Below are 21,839 nucleotides of genomic sequence, written 5' to 3'. Positions count from 1 at the left end.
CCTATGTTTTCAGGGCGTTTTGACATTTCTTGAAAAACAATACCGTGGGCAATCTGCTCCATCCGACTGCGAACAAGGCTACTTTATCTCGAATATCAGACTTATTTAACCCATTTATACCTAGTGGACTCTCTCGTCCTTCTAAATTGGATCAATTTATTTCCTAAATTAGGGATGTCTAGTATATTTATTTCTATATTTAGAATATTTTTTTTATAGATATTCCTTTAAGCAAACAGCGCAGACCCTGATGAGACGCCGCATCATGCTGTTTGCCAAGGCCTCTTTTCTAGACGCTACATAAATGGGTTAATCCTTCGACACCGCGTATGGAACTTCAACGTCATGTGTCATCTTAATGTTACAAGACACTTAGAAACAAAATATAGAGGGACATTTTCACAGATTTTTGCATGCATTGAAGTTTGTCATTCAATGCTTAAAATGATACATGTAAACATTGGTACTACTAAGCTCAAGTAAAAACAAGACTTAAATTAGAGAGAAAAAAATCCATATCTGAGCTCGAAACACTGTCCCTTGAAGTAACTGACCCTTGGAGTAACTGACCCGGAGTAACTGACCCTTGGAGTAACTGACCCTTGGAGTTACTGACTCTTAGAGTAACTGACCATTGGAGTAACTGACCCTTGGAGTTACTGACCCTTGGAGTAACAGTTTAGCAATTTAACCACTCGGCCATTCATGCTCATACAATGAGTGATGTATTTTATACTTTATGTAAGCAATCCTCGCAGTGTCACAAAATATATAACGATAACAACCGAACTCTCTTCATTCGTTTCGCGATTGTAACGCTTTATAATGTTCAGGTCTTTACATCGTCAAAAGATGACTTTAATGGATATTTTAGAGTATGGTAATTGTTCAGTTTTACTGTTTCCTCGCAAATATCATAACTGCAAAAAAAATGTACGATTCTGTATCAATTTTTTTCAATTGTGCCAATTAACCAAAACGTTAAAATGTTCCTTTAAGCGACTTCTTAAGTATAGTGGGGACATTAACTTTCGCTTTGATAAGTACACTCTTATTGTTATAGATGTAAGTGGTCAATAACTTGAAGTTTAGTGTTGCGAATGCATTAGTTTACCTAGTGTATTCGCACTGAACTGTGTATGTTTAACGTACACATTTATCGTGCGATAATATTAAGCATATCGGTTCCACGTAAAATGTCTGCCTTTAATTTCCGAGTAGTAAGACATTTTGTATGTGACACTTGAGGCGGGTATTGAAAGGTTCGTACTTGATAACATTAGTGATACAACCACCCTTGTTTCCGTTAACTCGCATTCAAACTGATGAGTTGTTTTGAGGTATCTGAGATATCCTGTTAAATGCAGGTGCGCTTAGTTTTATAGTATGTTAAAGGGATCTTTTCACGCTTTGGTAAATTGAAAAAATTGAAAAAAGTTGTTTCAGATTCGCAAATTTTCGTTTTAGTTATGATATTTGTGAGGAAACAGTAATACTGAACATTTACCATGGTCTAATAAAGCCATTATATGCATCTTTTGACGATTTTAAAACCTAAAAATTATAAAGCGTTGCAACGCGAAACGATTGAATAATTTGGAGAGTTCTGTTTTTGTCGTTAAATTTTGTGAAACTACGAAGATTGCTTATATAAGGTATAAAATACGACAGGTATGTGTACTTGGCGGAATAGCTCAGTAGGCTAAAGCGTTTTTACTTCAGGACTCTGGCAGGACTCCAGGGGTCACTGGTTCGAAACCTGCTCCGGGCAATGTTCTTTTCCTTTTTTTAATTTTATTCTTGATTTTTTACTGGAGCTTTTACGATCCAATGTTTACATTTATCAATATAAAGCATTTAATGAATAAGTTAAAAAATGCCAAAATCTGTGAAAAGGCCCCTTTAATGAAGCTTAATAGTACAGTATAAGTAAAAAGGCTATTAATAAAAATATAATTTTATATCGCTTAAAAAAGCAATTATAATGGCAAACATATTTATACTTAATATTTATAGTACTATGTGCGTTTTTATTTACGTTAAAAGAAGTGAGTGGTATTTATTCATTAAAATAACATTATTCGTCAAGATTTTTGTATTGACTTACATCAATTGCATTTTTATGTACAATTATATGCACTACGATGCGATTACTTTAGAGCCTTGTTCTGAGGAAACTGTGCATAATGCATGTGCGTTAAGTGTCGTCCCAGAGTAGCCTGTGCAGTCCGCACAGGCTACTCAGGGACGACACTTTCCGCTTTTATGGCATTTTTAGGTTCAAGTAAGTCCCTCATTAACGAAAATCAAGTTTATGCGGAAAGTGTCGTCCCTGATTAGCCTGTGCGGACTACAAGGCTTATCTGGGATGACACTTTACGCACATGCATTAAGCCCAGTTGTCTCAGAACAAGGCTCTTGACGTCATTGTCACTACACCAACAGCAGTATACACGTGCACACAGCGTTTGTGGCAATTGCACGCGTTATATAGGATAGTGTGTGGCTTTTTAAAGCTACTAAGCCGTTTGATGGGATAGTGTGTGGCTTTTTAAAGCTACTAAGCCGTTTGATGGGATAGTGTGTGGCTTTTTAAAGCTACTAAGCCGTTTGATGGGATAGTGTGTGGCTTTTTAAAGCTACTAAACCGTTTGATGGGATTGTGTGTGGCTTTTTTTTAAGTTACTAAGCGAAAACATCCATGAAACTCAAACATCAAGTAGGCGTTCGAGTGCAGTACGGAGGCGGTTGGTCTTGCATCTTTCTGAAATAGAAACCAACGTAATGCTGACAGAATTCAAGCACTACAACTATAACTGATAGGGGTCCATGTCTCTATGGTATCAAGCGGATTTATAACTTTTTATTGCTTGTTAAATCCGTCTTTGGGTATTTCTATTGGTTTGCATTTATATAAAAAAAAATGTGATTTTTTTTAAATTAATTTGTTTAGAGTACTATGCGAATCTCTCTTTTAAGACTCAGCTTTGGTCGTTATTCCGCTTCTTGTGACTCTCTGCACTCCATTGGAATGGATATTCCTTCAATTGTGTTGATTTGTCCAAGTTCACCTTCTTGGTACTATCTACGGTTACTTCCTTACAACTGAACTCATGCAATTTATTTAATGGTCTCCGGTCAATCTCTTAAGCACATGAAATTTGTATATTTTCCGTTTCTACGACATAACGACACGGCTAGTCCAAACATCCATGAAACTCAAACATCAAGTAGGCGTTCTAGTGCAGTACGGAGGCGGTTGGTCTTGCATCTTTCTGAAATAGAAACCAACGTAATGCTGACAGAATTCAAGCACTACAACTATAACTGATAGGGGTCCATGTCTCTATGGTATCAAGCGGATTTATAACTTTTTATTGCTTGTTAAATCCGTCTTTGGGTATTTCTATTGGTTTGCATTTATATAAAAAAATTGTGATTTTTTTTAAATTAATTTGTTTAGAGTACTATGCGAATCTCTCTTTTAAGACTCAGCTTTGGTCGTTATTCCGCTTCTTGTGACTCTCTGCACTCCATTGGAATGGATATTCCTTCAATTGTGTTGATTTGTCCAAGTTCACCTTCTTGGTACTATCTACGGTTACTTCCTTACAACTGAACTCATGCAATTTATTTAATGGTCTCCGGTCAATCTCTTAAGCACATGAAATTTGTATATTTTCCGTTTCTACGACATAACGACACGGCTAGTCCAAACGACATTGACTGGAACACCGACAGTTGTTAGATGCAGGTGTGGCAAGGTCTGCAAAAACCTCAGAGGCCTACAAATCCACCAAGCCAGAACTGCGTGTGGTCGGAGAACTGAACAGCAACATCGCACCGGTTAAGTACTGGGGACCTATCCGATGCTGAACAGTTCACCGCCCAAACAAGGAGTGCTACTTCGACACTACCTAGCGAGATGAAGGATGAAGAGGACCCGCTTCTGGAATTACTAAGAGCACAAGAACTAACTGAGCAAACACAAGACCTGCCACAGCCCAAAGCCAATCAGGCCCCCGTGGAACAACGACAACCAATTGACTGGCCGAAGACCACAGACAAACGAGCCTGGAACGACTTAGACAAGGAGCTTGATGCCATACTTACATCCACCATGCAAGGACCAGTAGATAGGAAGCTAAAGTGCATGACAACTCTTTGGCACCATGAAAACACATCGACCAAAGCCCCAGAAGACACCCAACAGGAGACAGAGTCGCATGAAACAGATAAGAGGAGAGCTGAAGAGCCTCAACAAGGCATACTAGAAGGCAAGTAAAGAAGAGAGATTGTGCCTCCAGGAGCTACGAGACATTCTGAGGAGAGAGCTACAGACTTTAAGGAACGGCGAGACGAAGAAGGGCTCGAAAGAGAGCGGAGTTTGTATCTAACCCATACAAATTTTCCAAACAACTTCTGGACATAGAAAGGTCAATTAGAAACCAGCATGGCAGACATCGAGGAACTACTCCGATGGGTCCACTCAGATCCAGACATGGAAATACCACTCGGAGATTGCCCAAGACTAGAACCCGTGGCACCTCCAACATCCCCACTGGAATGTAAAGAGCCCTCGCTCTTAGAGGTGAAAGAAGTTGTGAGGAAAGCGAGAGTGGGATCAGCCCCAGGACCAAAAATATACCATACAAGAACTACAAGATGTGCCCTCTCCTGCTGCGTAGACTATGGAACCTACTTAAGGTGATCTGGAGGAAGGGGATAATACCTGATGAGTGGCTACATGCTGCAGGTTTATTTACCCCAAAGGAGAAAAACTCCAAACACATTAGCCAGTTCAGAACAATATCTTTGCTCAACGTGGAAGGCAAGATATTCTTCGCCATCTTAGCCAGAACTGACAACCTACCTCACCACAAATGGGTACATTGATACGGCAGTTCAGAAGGGTGGAGTGCCAGGCTTCTCAGGGTCTGTGGAGCATACCAGTGCAATCAGCCATCTCATTAGAGAAGCAAAGGTGAACAAAGCAGACCTGACTGTAGTAAGGCTAGACCTTGCAAACCCCTACGGATCTATTCCACATGAGCTCATCGAATCAGCCCTCTAGTACTACCATATCCCTGATCACATCCAAGGGATGATCAATGCGTACTGAAGCGGAATGAAACTGCGCTTCATGGTTGGCGTAACGACGACAGCTTGGCAGAGACTGGAGAAGGGAATAGTGACCGGGTGTACCATCTCAGTTGTCCTGTTTGTGATGGACATGAACCTCATAATCAACCCTGCAAACAAAGAAACGCGTGGGCCAAAGACATCTACAAGGTTACACCTACCAACAAACAGAAACTTCATGGACGATCTGACAGTGACAACACAGACACACATACAAGCCAGATGGGTACTGAAGGCATTGGAGGAGGCAGCCACCTGGGCTAGAATGAATTTCAAACCCAAGAAGTCCAGAAGTTTGGTAATCAAGCGCGGATCAGTCACAAAACGGTTCACCCTACAAGTCCAATGCGAAGACATACCATCAATTATGGACAGTCCCATAAAGTGCCTGAGTAAGTGGTTTGATTCGAGCCTTAGTGACAAAGCAAATGTAGAGCGCATCAGATCACAGCTCCAGGAAGGGCTTAAACAAATCGACAAGTCCGCTTTACCAGGAAATTTCAAGGCATGGCTCTTCGAGAATGCGCTTCTCCCCAAACTGATGTGGTCCCTTATGCTATATGAAATACCTACATCCTCTGTGGAATGCTTGGAGAAAACGATCAGCAGACACCTGCGCCGATGGCTGGGAGTACCACCAAGCTTTACCAGCATCGGATTGTATGGGCGATCCAACCAGCTACAACTCCCGCTATCATCACTAGTGGAGCAGTTCAAAGTTGCAAAGACACGACTGGTAGTGACGCTCATGCAATTACAGGACAGTTCAAGCCGAAACGCTGGGATTGAAACTAGCACTGGAAGAAAGTGGTCAGCAAGCCAAGCAGACGAACAAGCCGAGAAAAGACTCCAGCAAAAAGACATTGTCGGCAACACCGCTGTAGGCATACAGGGGCTAGGCAGTTCCAAGATAACATTATGGAGCTCTGATGGAAACATAGAAAGGAGGATAATGATGCAAGATGAAGTTATAGCAGCAGAAGAAGAAGACAGAAGAGCGAAAGCTCTGGCTATGGGTGCCCAAGGTGCGTGGACGAAGTGGACAACGACAGAAAGAAAACTGACCTGGGCTGATATTTGGAGCTACGAACCACTGAGGATAACGTTCCTGCTCAGATCAGTCTATGACCTGCTTCCGTCAACCTCAAACCTGCACAGATGGGGTCTACAGGAACACCCTAAGTGCCAATTGTGTGACAAGACAGGAACCATGGAACACATTCTGTCATCGTGTGCCACAGCCCTCATCCAAGGACGCTACAGGTGGAGACATGACAGTGTTCTTCAGGAACTCGCTAATAAGTTGGAACGTGAGAGGACCAAGTAGAGGCCCAGACAGAAACCCCAAATGATTCAGTTCGTGAAGGAAGGACAAAAGGCGCCTAAAAAACTGCAGCCTACCAGTTCTGTATTAGATGAATCTGATCAGTGGGAAATGTCTGTTGACCTGAAGCAAAAGCTAGTGTTCCCGAACATTATCCAGACAACATGAAGGCCTGATATTGTGTTGTGGTACACTTAAGATAAGTATCTGGTCATGGTTGAACTGACAGTTCCTTGGGAATCTCATTGTGAAGAGGCCTTCGAACGGAAAAAGGCCAAGTATACATACCTGCAAGAACAGTGCAGAGAGAAGGGATGGCAAGTGTGGCTCTACCCTGTGGAAATCGGCACTAGAGGATTCCCAGCACAGTCGCTGTGGAGAATGCTCAGTGACTTGGGCATCAAAGAAGCAGACAGGAAGAGGGCAGTGGGCAAACTGAGCCTAGCAGCATAAAGGGTATCCAGTAAGAAGTGGATAAGAGAGAGGAGAGGAGCTGGAAGCCTACCACCAACACGTAGTGTCTAATCAACACTGCGAGCCCGCCGCCTGGAGAGTGTCTTGGATTAAAGGGCCGACACACTTGTTGATAGGCGGTTCTCAGCTGAGGATGTTGGTGGTACAAGCAATACAGAACTGCATCTCACTCACGATTCTCTTCATTGTTTAGGCGTCGGCATGAATATGTAATTCATTTGTACGCAATTCCAAGACGAGTCAATACAGGGAACGTGACTCAGGCATGGAATTCATATTGTAAATGTCTAATTGTGAGGAACTGGAATTAACACAATAGTGCGAAGATACCTCCAACCCGATTCTGCTTGTCGCAATGTGATGAAAACTTTTTGAGAATGTAAAAGTTGATAAGCGGCATTACCTTTTTAATTTCGAGCGTATGATGATTGCACAACTTAATATCATATGGAACATTGCCTGTAGAGTTTAATGGTGTACGCGGGCAGTTATCTTCGACAAGTTTAAATGCACGGACATACATACAGACGGACGAAAGCAAGAACGGACGGACTGACTAACAGAGAGGAATGCAGTTAGTCAGGCAGGCATGAATATAGACAGACAAACACATACGTCGATTGGGATCCCAGTATACAGTGCCCTCTAAAAGGTTTACGTGTTGTGTAATAAACTGCTAATAGTCTATATTGATAATCATGATATAAATTAAGGTCTAAGTTTAAAAGGGGTTGTTATTAATAGTAAAAAGATACAAATCACTCATCCACTCCATGTCATCAGAAGCAATGCCTGCAAGTTTTAATGTTGTAATCTGAAAATGAAGGGAAACGCTTGCGGGCAAATTTATGTTTACGGAGAAAAGAACGGACATACACATAGACGGACATTGTTATTCCAGTATAGCCCCTTTGCTCATCAACGGTATGTATTATAATAAATGCTCTGTTTAATCTAGTTACAGTTGAAATACCAATAACCAACTATAACAAAGTGACAAAAAAGAATACACTCTTGAAATAAACTGCTCTGATGTACTTTTATCAAATCCATTTTAAACTTTGTCAAAACATAGTAATCGCCAATATCAGTTTTTCGTATCACGCGCTTTAAAAGATTTTCATAGAAATTAATATGATGAGGGCCAGTTTATTCGTTAAGTGCATTATTATATCCGTTTGCATTCGTGTAGATAATAGTCATTTAAAACAAAAAAGTGACACATCTTCATAACGACTATTCTTTGTTATGACAGTACTTTAAATTTGAGAATTGTATTTCGTTGGTTATATTGATAGTATACCTTAAAATATATGTATCGCTTATTTTGGAGATTTGATTTTAACATATAAATGGATAAGGTCCTCATGACACAAGCTTCTAATGGAATGACATCTATCTACGTTAGAGTAGTTATACTTGTTTATATTTGGTAATTCAAATGTAAAATTAGGTGGTGTTAACCCTGCGGGTGGTTATAAAACCTACTTTGTGTTCAATTATAACGAGTGGAAAGGTAAGTTGTACCTGCATTAACCGAACCTATTCGCGACTCACACACTGTCGTCGTTAAGTGATGCGCAACACGATTGATTGTTATTTTTGTTTTCAAATAGCTCATCTGCTTCTTTGAAAATTGAATTCAGAGAAAACGCGTATTCTACCGGGTCTTATAAAAGACACACTTTAACGTTTTGTTTTTAGAAACATATGTTGGATAATTATTATAAACATACGAAATAACTGAGTTTATTTTAATTTAAATTTCATAATAAATACACCAAACAACAGCATGTTCTGTATTTCTTTACTCATAATACATCAAACTGAAATACCTGAATTCTTATAAATTAAATGCTATCAATGTTTGGAGCAACTGTGGCCTGACTTTTTTTTAAATGTCACTGTTATTTTTAATAAAACTCGTAAGCAATGGTGTTTGCTCTTTAGCAATATAAAACATTAAAGCCACTCTCACGCTCACCAATACTACATACGTATGATGCTATATAAAAAAAATCAACAACAAACAGTACCATGCGATAGTTATTTACAATAGAAAGACCCTACAAACAAGTAACATTGGTGTAAAAACGTTAAAATACAAACATTCGGCAACTTTTAAGCATCAAAATATCGTTCCACGACGTCATCTACTTTCGTTTTGTGGATGATATCGAGTCAGGACCGGATTCATTCGGGTTGCGTTCATTTGCATAATTTATACAAGCTATCCCAGAAATCTGCTTCCGTCATGCCTCCGACGCTTACCGAATACAATATCGAGTTCGCCCGAAAATTTTCGGATATATCGCGGGAAATAAGAATATTATTATTTGTGACAAATAAAAATAAAAACGAGCATTCTGTATCTCGTTAAATCAATGTTACCAAACAACATCTAACGTTGAAATTTTGCATTTTGCTAAAAGGAATAAAGATTTGTGTATGGGTTAGCTTTATTTTATGAAATATTCGATATCTTTTATCTTGATCGTTACTTTAAACACGAATTTAAACGTTATATTTACAGCTAGTGTCCGTATTCACTTAGCCACTAAAGACAGTCTTACGATGCACTTGAGTGAATATTTCAGATAAAGTTTCTATGCGAAAAGCAGTTTGTCAGCTTTCAAACGGCGAAAATAATATGAAAAGATCATCAATATTTACTTCTTTCATACATGTAAATGTAAATTACCTATACGATTTACTTTATGTAAAAATGTTAATTTAAAAATTACCTATTGCATTTACTTGTTGTAAATTTACATAAGTTTTTACCTTGCTTTTTGAACACGTACCCCGGTTCCATTAAAGGAGTTTAAAAAAAAAGGCAAGACTTGAAGCAGACAAAACGCACAAAGACAGACACTTCGGTGCATTGCAAATCAACACGTAGAAATGTTGAGATTTCAGTGGTTTATTTATGTACCCAAATGTCAAATGTCATAATACAAACATGCACGCATTTTACATTTGATGTCTTCAGACTTAGCTATGATTTGGTGTACAAATAGGTGGTCTAGATATGTGTTTTAAGTACCGAATGTTTTAAACTGTTATTCTATTAAAGTAAAAAAAGTTCTACATGGTTTTCAACAATATTTATGCAAATATCACGATCACTGTAATGCGATCGTCCACATATACCTCAACTAAAGCACAGAGGATCTAACTGAAATTCGGTCGCCATAATGCACTTCAACAAAAGTACATAGGATAAAAAAGATTGATTTTCTACCCGGAAAACCTTTTTTGGGAGAAAAGAATCTCGCACATATGGACCAACCTGTTGGAGTCATTTAAACAAAAACATAATGACCTTTGAAATCACTTCTCGTGTTTCGTTTTGTGTTTCCATGAACAGCATCAGGATGTCCAGAACATTACCCGTTTTTGTTTAATGGTTACGCAGGTAAACAAGAAAAAGAACCGCGTGATATTCATGGAAACAAGAGGGATTAGGCAATTCAGCCTACATAACGAAGTAGGGAAGGTCCAAACGCCAAGCGCGTTCGTTTCTCCATTCAACGATGCACGTTTATTTTAACCATACATTTATATAAACTTTGTCTGTGTTAAATCAAATACGTTCTATGAGTTAGATACTAGCATAAATTTAATTTTAATCGATCTACACATGCTTTACTTCATATTTACTAAATAACAGCTCGTTTATTGTTTACGGGGAACATGCATTTCTCAGTAGTTGGAACGCATTTCCGTTATTTCACCAACGATTTAGGTATAAATACGTGATAACAAGCAAAGATACGCATTATCCTACTTGTCATTGACACTATTCTCCTCAGTTTTGAGCTTTCTATTTGTTGTTTTTAATGTATAAACACGCACATCTGCTCTTAACCGCGGAAGTGTATCCTTACACTTGATCTTTGTTAAATTAACAAAACATCCCGAGAGTAAACAATAACTCGTCATTATATACAGCATAGCTAAAGTTTGCCCTGGTATAACGATGATGCTGGGAAAAGAAAGAATCGTTCTCAGTCAGTTTATGCCACCTTGTAGTAAATTCATATTATGCAAGAGCGGACCACGTGGTGACAATAGAGAGCCATGGGCCAAATAATGCTGCTCTTTTTATTGGAACATGATTTGTATGTGTGGTTTGAAAAAACGCCTTTTTGTCAGTAGGAAATCAGGGTATTATGTTAACTTTGTATTTGCATAAGCTTATGGTTTTCTCTCCGGGCTGACAAACACCGGATTCCGGAAGGTCTGAATTCAGACGCTAAAACCGGATAACGGACCGATGCTTTGTGAGTTTGGTTGATGATCACTTTACTTTTTGAACTCCGCCCCCCCCCCCCCCCTTCCCCCTAACACACAGTACAAGAGTTACAAGAACAAAATAAATTTCAATATGTTTAAGTCAACAGTAAAAATATATATGTCAAACGCTAACCTTGAGTCTAGTAAGCTAATTAGGTCTCACTCCGAGCCCTCACAGAAATCAGCCTCAAGGACGGAAGAATATAATAAAACTTGACTTATACCGACGCGTAATACTAAATAATATCGTTGAAGATATACAGCAATTGTAATTGGATATGCAAACATAATCAAGAGAAAACTGAGTCGTAAATTACAATCGATTGCAAATCAAAGTTATCAAAGTTTATTTTATAATATATCGGTTCATGAATGTTTAATATGACAAAATATTTATAATTACCTCATTTCTGTAAGGCTTTGTATGTTAAAGGGACTGTTCAACAGATTAAAGCGTCGTTCGACGCCAACCGATATTTTGGGAAACTTCGAGGAGTGCTTATATAGCTAAAAAAAACACCTCCGCTTTTGACGTGAGCGTGGATGGTCGAGTGGTAAAGTCGGGAGACATTTAACTCCAAGCTTTCATGACTCTAGGGGTCAGTGATTCGAGCCCTGTGGAAGTTAACATTTTTTCTTCTTTTTTTAAATTGTATTCTTATATTTTTACTACAGATTTTTAGTTAAAATGTTTAAATTTATCAATTTAAAGCATTTAAAGCAGTTAATAACAAGTTTTAATACATGCCAAAATCTGTTGGACGGCCCCTTTAAATACTGTGGTAAAATGGCCAATAGACGACTCTTTGTACTTCGGAAGTACTCCACGAGGGCATTAGCCTAACTAGTTGAATAGTCACTCACCAGAATGGTTTACCCAGTTATGCATAGTGGACTCTCAAATCCTTCTAAATTGGATCAGTGTATTTCCAAACTTAGGGATGTCTAGTATATTTATTTCTATATTTAGAATATTTCTTAAAGAAATTCCTTTAAGCAAACAGCGCAGACCATGATGAGACGCCGCATCATGAGGCGTCTCATCTGGGTCTACGCTGTTTGCCAATGCCTTTTTTTCTAGACGCTATGCATAAATGGGTTAAGGGCGGTTTATTCATGATAAGTTTCTGTATTAAACGAAAATTCTAAACATTTCTTTGAAACTAAAATGATCTGTAAAACATCATACATAAATAATTTTAATTTAGTAATAAAAGTAAAAACTAATTGAATTGGGCATTGCCAAGTATTTGGGACGTCTTTTTGCTTTTTTTTGGATATTTAAGGAATGTTTCTCCATACAAAACGCCGCGCTTGCCATGTTCATGTTTTTAATAGAAAAATTGAATTCCAATCAGGTTCGGAAAACAACGTTTCTTTCGTACGTACAAACAATGCCTACCATATTATGGAGCCATGGTAGTTTCAATATAAGATTCGCAGTTGATATTGAAGGTGATTTTAAAAGGATTCTACATGGTCCAGCTTGATTTAAATCGAGCACTTTCCGGAGAGTTTCATTAACAGTGTGGTGTTTTTAAACAATATTGCACTGTTTGTGCTGAGCTTATTTGTTTATTTGTTTAACAAAATAAAATGATATTATTTGTGTTTGTTATTGTTTGTGTCAAACTTGGAACTCAGTTACCTTAATTGCATTCAATAAACATCAGTTTATATTTTATATCTATTGATAGTATAAAAATGTATTTACATATCTGGAAATAGAGTTTCAACTTCAGCATATAACTTCTTTTTAGCTGTTACGAGTTTTGATATTTCTGGCAAAGGAATATACAAATTGCGCTTAGTTCTTGAATTGGATTGTTGGCGACCTTTATGCCCATTTATATTTCAAAAACAGTTTCTAAAACATAAACAGATTTTACCATTTGCGAAAACGCTTCCAAAGGTCAGAAACTAAGAAACAACATTGGCCTTGTATTCTAAATGTTTCATATAACCGTTTGAAATGTCTCACAGTGGATGTAACTAGCGATAAAAGCAGGGTAATGCAGTACAATTAATGCTAACTTTTACTTACAGTACCCATTAAAAATGCTTTATCATTGTTTAAATTTATTTAACCGTACATAATGTATTTCAAAAGACACATTAGAGTGTCCTGTTATGTCCTAATATTAATGTTTTAAATTAAATCGGTATATCGAAATTCACCTGATCGTGATTGTTTTCTTCTTTATTTAAGGTAAATATTGTTCGTTAATTCGATTTTCCTGAGTCTATTACAAACGAAAATTTCGTTTCCAAACACGGTTTCACGCCTGGTTATCTTCGTTACTTTGAAGTCGTACCTTAGCCAAATGATAGCTTTCAAATGTGTGAGGACATGATAGTCATCGCTAGGTAATATTGTCGCGCTTTCCATCTTTCTTGGACTAACTGAGTCTCGTGATGGTGATGGTCTCGTGACTTGATTTCTTGTTCGCGTTTGTATTTGTTAATCACATTTCAATTCATTGTACATTTTAAAAAGTGAAGAAGATGAGTTATATCGTTTCGCACCTGTCCGTTGGTCGGTTGGTCCGTACACCAGTTCGTTTCGGCTCGATACCTTGGGAATGATTTGATCTGCGATCTCGCACATTGGTTTGAATGTTACTTATGGAATATAAGAAGCTTATCGATTTTGAGGTAAAAGGTCAATGTCACGGGTCTTGTAGATAGCCACATAGTCATTTAAATTTTGATACAGATACATGTAGATCATTTCCCAACAATATTCTATCCTGATAAACAGTCTTAAAATTTAACACTGAATTAAATTATTAGTGTATTTATTGTGGATTAGCGGAGGCTGTACATGCGTTCAGGCATCTAATTCTCATTGACAATGTGTTAAAAAATACATGTCTCCGTTTCAGCCAGTTTTATCGCCTGTATATTAACGTTCATGACATGCCGATGACTAACTGGTGGAAGGGGATGTAAACATTTTCATGTTTTAATGTTAGCTGAGGATGGGGACATGCATGCTTTACAACCACCTCTTGTCCAAGAAATAGCCTTCATTTTTGTCACAGATTCTGTATATCATAATGTATAAGCATATTGCTAAGGTATGTTTAATCTTTCAAACTTATTGCATGCTTATACATAAGTTAATAGCCTGAATTAAGCAATAATAACGTATGCATACTAAATATCTTGGATTACATCTTAAGTTCACACGTTTAATTAGCATGATTTTAAATTATTGTGATATAAATAACTGTATATTTTAGAACTGGTTTTACATTTCACCCAGTTGTTGATCTGGGGAAACTGTTTCAATCAAACACAAGACTGACCAAGATACTGGATATTTGTCATTTGACGAGCCAGAGCAGAGACGAATGGGCTATTTTAAAACTAACGGTTTTGTATTAACAACTATCCAAAGTATTGTGATATTATAAAAATAAATTATGATTGAATTTTAAAGGTATAATTAATAATATACAGGTAAGTTTTGAAGTCTCGATTTACACTGAAACGTTTGTTTATAAATAAGGCGAAGCAAATAATAATTAAGTTTAGGTCAAGAAAAAAATCAACTAGTTATGATTAACATCTACTTTCATTACTCAATATAAACTTTGCATTTGTAAATGATGTATCATGAAAATTGTAATTTAATGTTGACACTTTTGATAATCTTGAACTTACTTTAAATCACTCAAACGTTTGACAAATCACTGGCCCTTCAACCATTGAGTTTTCACTTAACAGGTTAAAGGCGGATTTGTCACTAAAAAAATATTGAATCTATATCTGGGCTCTTTGTAAACATCTGTCAACATTAGCCTTGGTATGTGGTGATTTTCGTCCCAGTTTCACTGGGCAATAAAGGGTGACGCTATTTTCCGAAAATCATCTGTTCACAACAAGCGCACTTTTTAAACATATTTGGGCAAATGTTTCATGCACGGTATGTCACCGTTATTGAACTTTGAATCAAGAGAATTTTAAGAATCGTTAACTAACACGTTTAATAGTTTTGGTTTCAGGTTAAAAATGTATCAGTGCCTGTTCTGTGTTCATAACAACGGTGACAATATTTGGGTTAAATAGTTTTTTGCACAAACCTTGCATTGTTATAATTTTAGGATGTGAATGCCTGTTGATGGTCTATTAATAATGATTATCGTGGCGTTGGTGTTGATTATGGCAGTCGTAGTGATGATCATGATGCTGGTGTTATAATTGCTATTTGTTGGAGGTGCTAGTGTTGATGATAACGCTAGAGGTGATTTATTGTTAATAATGATGTTGGAACTGGTTTTTTTTAGCTCACCTTAGCACAACGTGCTCATGGTGAGCTTTTGTGATCGCTTTTTGTCCGTCGTGCGTCGTCCGTCGTGCGGCGTCAGCATTTGCCTTTTTATTTTCTAGAGGCCACATTTATTGTCCAATCTTCATGAAATTTGGTCAGAATATTGGTCTCAATAATATCTTGCATGAGTTCGAAAATGGTGACGTTTGCTTGAAAAACATGGCTGCCAAGGGGCGGGGCATTTTTCCTTATATGACTATATATGGCTATAGTAAAATCTTGTTAACACTCTAGAGGCCACATTAATTGTCTGATCTTCAAGAAACTTGGTCAGAAGATTCATCCCAATAATATCTTGGACGAGTTCGAAAATGATGCAGGTTGGTTGATAAACATGGCCGCCAGGGGGCGGGCGGGTAATTCTTCCTTATATGGCTATAGTAAAACCTTGTTAACACTCTAGAGACGACATTTATTTTCCGATCTTCATGAAACTTGCTCAGAAGATTTTTCCTAATAATATCTTGGATGAGTTAAAAAATGGTTACGTTTGCTTGAAAAACATGGCTGTCAAGGGGCGGGGCACTTTTCCTTATATGGCTATATATTGCTATAGCAAAACCTTGTTAACACTCTAGAGGACACATTTATTTTCCGATCATCATGAAACTTGGTCAGAAGATTTGTCCCAATGATATCTTGGATGCGTTCGAAAATGGTTTTGGTTGCTTTAAAAACATGGTCACCAGGGGCGGGCCATTTTTCCTTAAATGGCTATATATGGCTTTAGTAAAACCTTGTTAACACTCTAGAGGCCACATTTATTGTCCAATCTTCATGAAATTTGGTCAAAAGATTGGTCTCAATGATATCTTGGATGAGTTCGAAAATATTTATGTTTGCTTGAAAAACATGGCTTTCAAGGGGCGGGGCATTTTTCCTTATATGGCTATAGTAAAACATTGTTAACACTCTAGAGGCCACATATACTGTCCGATCTTCATGAAACTTGGTCAGAAGATTCATCCCGATAATATCTTGTAAGAGTTCAGAAATGATGCCGGTTGGTTGAAAAACATGGCTGCCAGGGGGCGGGGCATTTTTACTTATATGGCTATAGCAAAACATTGTTAACACTCTAGAGGCCACATGTATTTTCCGATCTTCATGAAACTTGGTCAGGAGATTTATCCCAATAATATCTTGTTATCTCAGGTGAGCGACTTTGGGCCTTTCAGGCCCTCTTGTATTATGATTATATTGCTGATGTTGTTGAATAATGATTTTGTGATGCTGTTGTTGTTATGTTGATGATGGTTTTGATGGTGGTGTATTATGCTTGTGATAATGCTCTTGTTGTTGTTGATACCGATTCTTTTTCTTGATAGACATATGAACAATGTAAATGAATGTAGCGATGCTTACTATTGCAATACGCGGTTAGGTTGGTTCATTCGAGTCGCGTTCTGAGAAAACTGAGCATAATGCATGAGCAGTCTGCACAGGCTAATCAGGGACGACACTTTCCGCCCAAACAAGATTTTCGGTAAGAAGGGACATTCTTTAAACGAAAAATACCATAAAAGCGGAAATTGTCGTGACGTCCCTGATTAGCCGGTGCGGACTGCGCATGCTAATCTGGGACGAAACTTTACGCACATGCATTAAGCCCAATTTTCTCAGAACAAGACACATCTGTAGAGCGATTGACTATACATCAGAGGATAGCGGACTGAATCACCCGCCTTTTCTCATATCATGTTGGAGTATTGATCATGAAATCATTTCATATATCCGGGAGAGTGTTTGTCCGGGGTAGTAAAATCATGGGAGGGGTTTTGTTAGAGATTCTGGATACCTTAGGGCAATCCTTCCATTTATACAGTTATAAACATACACTTGCTTTGCAAGTTTTGTCAAATGTGGAATGAGTATTGTTTTGTCAAAATACATAACCAAAAGCAAAAATGTCCGGCATTGTTGTGGTTTATGTCAGACGTACTAACCGTGAACAAGGCGAGTTCCTCATTCCTCACGATGGGTATCGTATCTTTCCAAACATGGTTATGTTTACTACAGCTTCGAAGAAAATATTATTGACACTTATTATGCTCTTAAGGATCAAGAATTGCATGTACTAAGCGTTATCAAATCATCAAACTGGATCGCAATGTAGGTCTGATATTGCATCACCCCCGTTATACAATTTATATACTGACAGTTACTAAGATCGAAAACATGTATCAAATGCATTCTATTAATTGATTTACCCATTAAATGCACCTGATTAAATTAGCAAATTGATGTCACATGTTAGCTTTTTACATGTGTCTTGTTTCACTAACAACGGTCAGTAGATGTCACATGAGGGTGTCAATTTATTTGTCCGCCGCGCTTATCGTAGTGTTTTCTTGACATGAACATGCGATTTCGATATAATTCACTACTCAGTAAATCAAACTGGTCTTTTTTAGAGGCTCGTGAAAAGATGCACGAAACAGTAATTAGTTTATTAATGGTTGTTGCGTTGGAATCTAATGGACATACAAAAGAGGAGTTCGCGACTTGTTTTGTTGATTTATCCTGTATGCAAGTAAGTTCCCAGAAAAGCGAAATTGCTTCAAGGAAATCTCGACCACATTTCTGTTGACCTTATGTTTTCCACGAAATCATTATCAAGTACGTATTATGACCAATTCCGCCGTCAAATAGTGGCGCCATTACCATGCATCTCGTAAAGAGCAAGCGATTGCGTGCTGTCTCTTCGTACGACATTGATATGCGTTTAATGTGTCTGTAATCATTCGGTGCAAAATCGAGTTTTCTCAGAAGTTATTGTTTTAAATGATTATTGCGTTGTTTGCCTTGTTTTTCCAATTAAATGAGAAACTGTATTTTCTGTTTAAAAGTTTGTCCAGTATCAGTTTTGTAGTGCACAAAGTGAATAAACATAAATCACGATTAAGATTAATGGAGAAGTCGGTTGAAGATGCATATCGAAGCAGACTATAAACCGCACCTTTAACCTTTTTTAGGGGTTAATGGAGAAGTCGGTTGAAGATGCATATCGAAGCAGACTATAAACCGCACCTTTAACCTTTTTTAATCAGATGCACATATGACCTGAAGCATTATAAATCAGGGCGCGTGCGGCCAGCGAGGCTCCACGAGGCTGGGTAATCGCCCAGTCTGGTCAGAAACTACGATGTCCGCTATAAAGTCACGCACGGTTTGGTGGTCTCATTAGCGGACAGGGTAGCTCCTGACCTGAATGCTGGTCTGAAACTACGTTGGTCGATTATTGCATAAGACTCATTTTCGCATTACATGGTTTGTATACAAAAAGTGCACGTGTTAACTTTCCAGTGTTTTTTTTTTCATAATTGCAAATTGAATGAAAATACGAAACAGTCAATTCAGTATATAATGGTTGTGGTTGCTGTCTTCAAATGAACTTCAGAGAAAGAAAAAAAAAACTTCTACGACTTGATACAATAATGAAAACTTAAAAATGATTTTATAAATTAACAGCGGAATGTGCTAAAACAATAAATACACTTTGAGATCGGTATTATTGTGGCTGTCAGAAGAAAACTATACTCAGATATGATAATTAAGAACTTATTGCGACTTATTTCACTAATAAATAATAAAACGGCAAAAAGTATAAAAATTTATTTTATAAAGAATGATTTAATACGCAAAACAATCATTAAACGAATAAGAATAGCATTTGTCATATTTTCAAAATTGTCATTAACTGAAAGAAATCAGATAGACAAAGTAGATTAGAAATTAAAAAAAAATAATCCAGTTTTGTACTTCGAAAACATCAAAATGAGTAATACGTTGTTTTTGGTTTTGCAATACACTATATGGACATTAAAGAAACAAACATTCCGATCCCTGGTATTATGTTGCGAAAATATTGAAATGCGCATTTTGTGAATATTTAAATTCGTATTTTCGAGTTAACCGATAAGTATTTCGGCTTGAATTAGAAAACCACGGGCGGTTGAGGTTCAATGACTCATTAGTTGCTGTTGGAAAAATAGATTCCTTGAAAGTCAGATCAAACTGAATGTTGCGTTTCAAAGAAGAAGTTAGGGTGTATACATTTTGAGAAAACAGTTAAAACAGCCGCTTAATTATGTTTATAGATTTTAACCCATTTATGCCTAGCGTCTAGAAAAAGGAATTGGCAAACAGCGTAGATCCAGATGAGACGCCGCATGATGCGGCGCCTCATCAGGGTCTGCGCTGTTTGCTTTAAGGAATTTATGTAAGAAATATTCTTAATATACAAATAAATATACTAGACATCCCTAATTTTTCAAATAAATTGATCCAATTTAGAACGATGGGAGAGTCCCCTAGGCATAAATGGGTTAATACTTTGATCCAGTTGGCGATGAGCTCCATACCAGCTGACTCTGTGCGATCACAACCTATCAATCTTCATCGAAAATGTAAACAAAAGTCAGTATCCATGACATCTTACTGCGTATCAGGATTCTGTATATCGAATGTTTGACTTTAAGACTTATTTAGTCCTTTGAATCCGCGAAACGAACGTGAAGGTCGACATGACATTTTCTTCTCTATATTACAAGTAACTTCTACTTCTACTTCATACTTCCTACAGTCAATTGCTGACTTATTACAGGAAAGCCTATTATAGGCAGATATGGTCACTGTCGAGTCCGTTACCTGGGAAGAACCAGTACTTGGTGTCTATGGAGGAGATAATGAGAACGCTCCCCGAGTAGGGAGCGAACCCACGAACTCCCGCTCGCTAGGCGGACACCTCATCCACTACACCACCGCGACCTTATGACAAAATAACACATATTAACACGACAACACGAGCAATAAAGCCAAATTACGTGAACTATGTTATTGCATAATGTTATTGTTATTGCATTGGTGTTCATAGCTTAAATGTTTTGCCAGGCGAATGTATTATAATACTTAAGTTTATTAGCTCTTAAGTGTGCATTTTTAACGAACAGTTATCCTTGGATAATAATAACCATATCAGGCGCAAAAATTCACGCAAAATGACTGCTTTTAATTTCGTATTAGAAAGACATTAACATTTTATGTGTGACCCTTGCGGTGGGTATTCAAATTCACGTACTTGATAACACCACCATTGATACTACAATTCCTGTTTTTGTTTGCTCGCATTTAGTAATTTAAATTTAAAAGTTGTGTTTGCAGTAATCCGAGATTTCCTGTTAAAACCCAGGTGCGCTAAGTTTTATCAGATGTATATGTAGCCTATAAGTTCATAGTAAGTGCATGTTCTTTATATTTTTTATCGATGAAAAGAAGTTTCTATTATAGCAAATATATTTATATAATGTGTATTTTTATTGGTGAAAAAAGAACTAAATCATGTTAATGGTATTTAAGTAAATTCAATAAAATATCATTATATCGTCAAGCATTTATATATAAATTTATATGCGCCACAATGCGGTTACCAGACGATATTGTCACTGCACCAACACACCCATAACCGTTGTGGCAATGGTTGGAAAATCTGTGGCTTTTTTAATTACAAAGCAAAAATAACTATAGACATTAAAAAACATGAGGGCATTCGAGTTCAGTACGTGGAGGGTTGGTGGTGCATCGTTTTGATAAAGACACAAACGAAATGCTGACAATATGTTGTCTAACCTTGCTTTAGCTATTTGTTTGCATTTATGTCACTATTTGTGAAGCTGTTACTTTATTTGATTTCCTTGGCATATCGTAATCTTCTGCTGGTTCATGTGTAATCATTGTAATCATATATATTAATATAAGTTACTGTCATGAAAACCATATAATTCTATTTAACGGGAAAATGTGGCATGATATATAACAGTCACACGCAGCAGATGACCTACATTCTGAGGCACTCAGACGACTAATAGTTTTTGTTTATGATGTTATCGAGTTCCGCGCTTTTGACTATGTAATTTAATATTTCGAGTCAAGTAATTTCACGGTACTTGTTCATCATTTAAATTTAGTTAATAAATGTAATAAATTTCGATCCAAGTTTTTAATTCTGTACTACAAAGTTTGTATCGTCGTTTAGCTTAGAATGCCTAATTACCGCTCCCTCAAAGTTGTTGTATTTATATTTCATTTGTTTTAGGATTTACCACATTAAGACGATTCAAGTACATCTGCTTTGTATAGAGAAATCACAAACAACGTTATGCTATCGCAGTTTTTGCGTCAATATGTTTTTCTATCTGAAACGGTTCGAAAGATTACCCAAAAAGGTCTAAGTCTACTAAACCTTCGTAACCAAATAGCATCTTG

General features: G+C 37.3%; 1 protein-coding gene across 1 annotated transcript; it reads left to right on the top strand.

Annotated features, from left to right (window-relative positions):
- The first annotated feature begins 5,128 nt into the window (after window positions 1–5,128).
- Window positions 5,129–6,469, top strand: LOC127849635 (uncharacterized). The gene has a single exon (XM_052382382.1). The coding sequence runs from the start codon at window positions 5,129–5,131 to the stop codon at window positions 6,467–6,469; it is 1,341 nt and encodes a 446-aa protein (XP_052238342.1).
- Window positions 6,470–21,839: the final 15,370 nt, after the last annotated feature.

Source organism: Dreissena polymorpha, chromosome 11, assembly GCF_020536995.1.
Source record: "Dreissena polymorpha isolate Duluth1 chromosome 11, UMN_Dpol_1.0, whole genome shotgun sequence".
NCBI classification, from domain to species: Eukaryota; Metazoa; Mollusca; class Bivalvia; order Myida; family Dreissenidae; genus Dreissena; species Dreissena polymorpha.
The sequence above is the reverse complement of the archived record's forward strand: the minus strand, read 5'-3'. Positions and strand labels throughout refer to the sequence as shown.

Coding starts and splice junctions, on each gene's coding strand:
- LOC127849635 (XM_052382382.1), top strand. CDS start 5,129: ATGAAACTGCGCTTCATGGTTGGCGTAACGACGACAGCTTGGCAGAGA.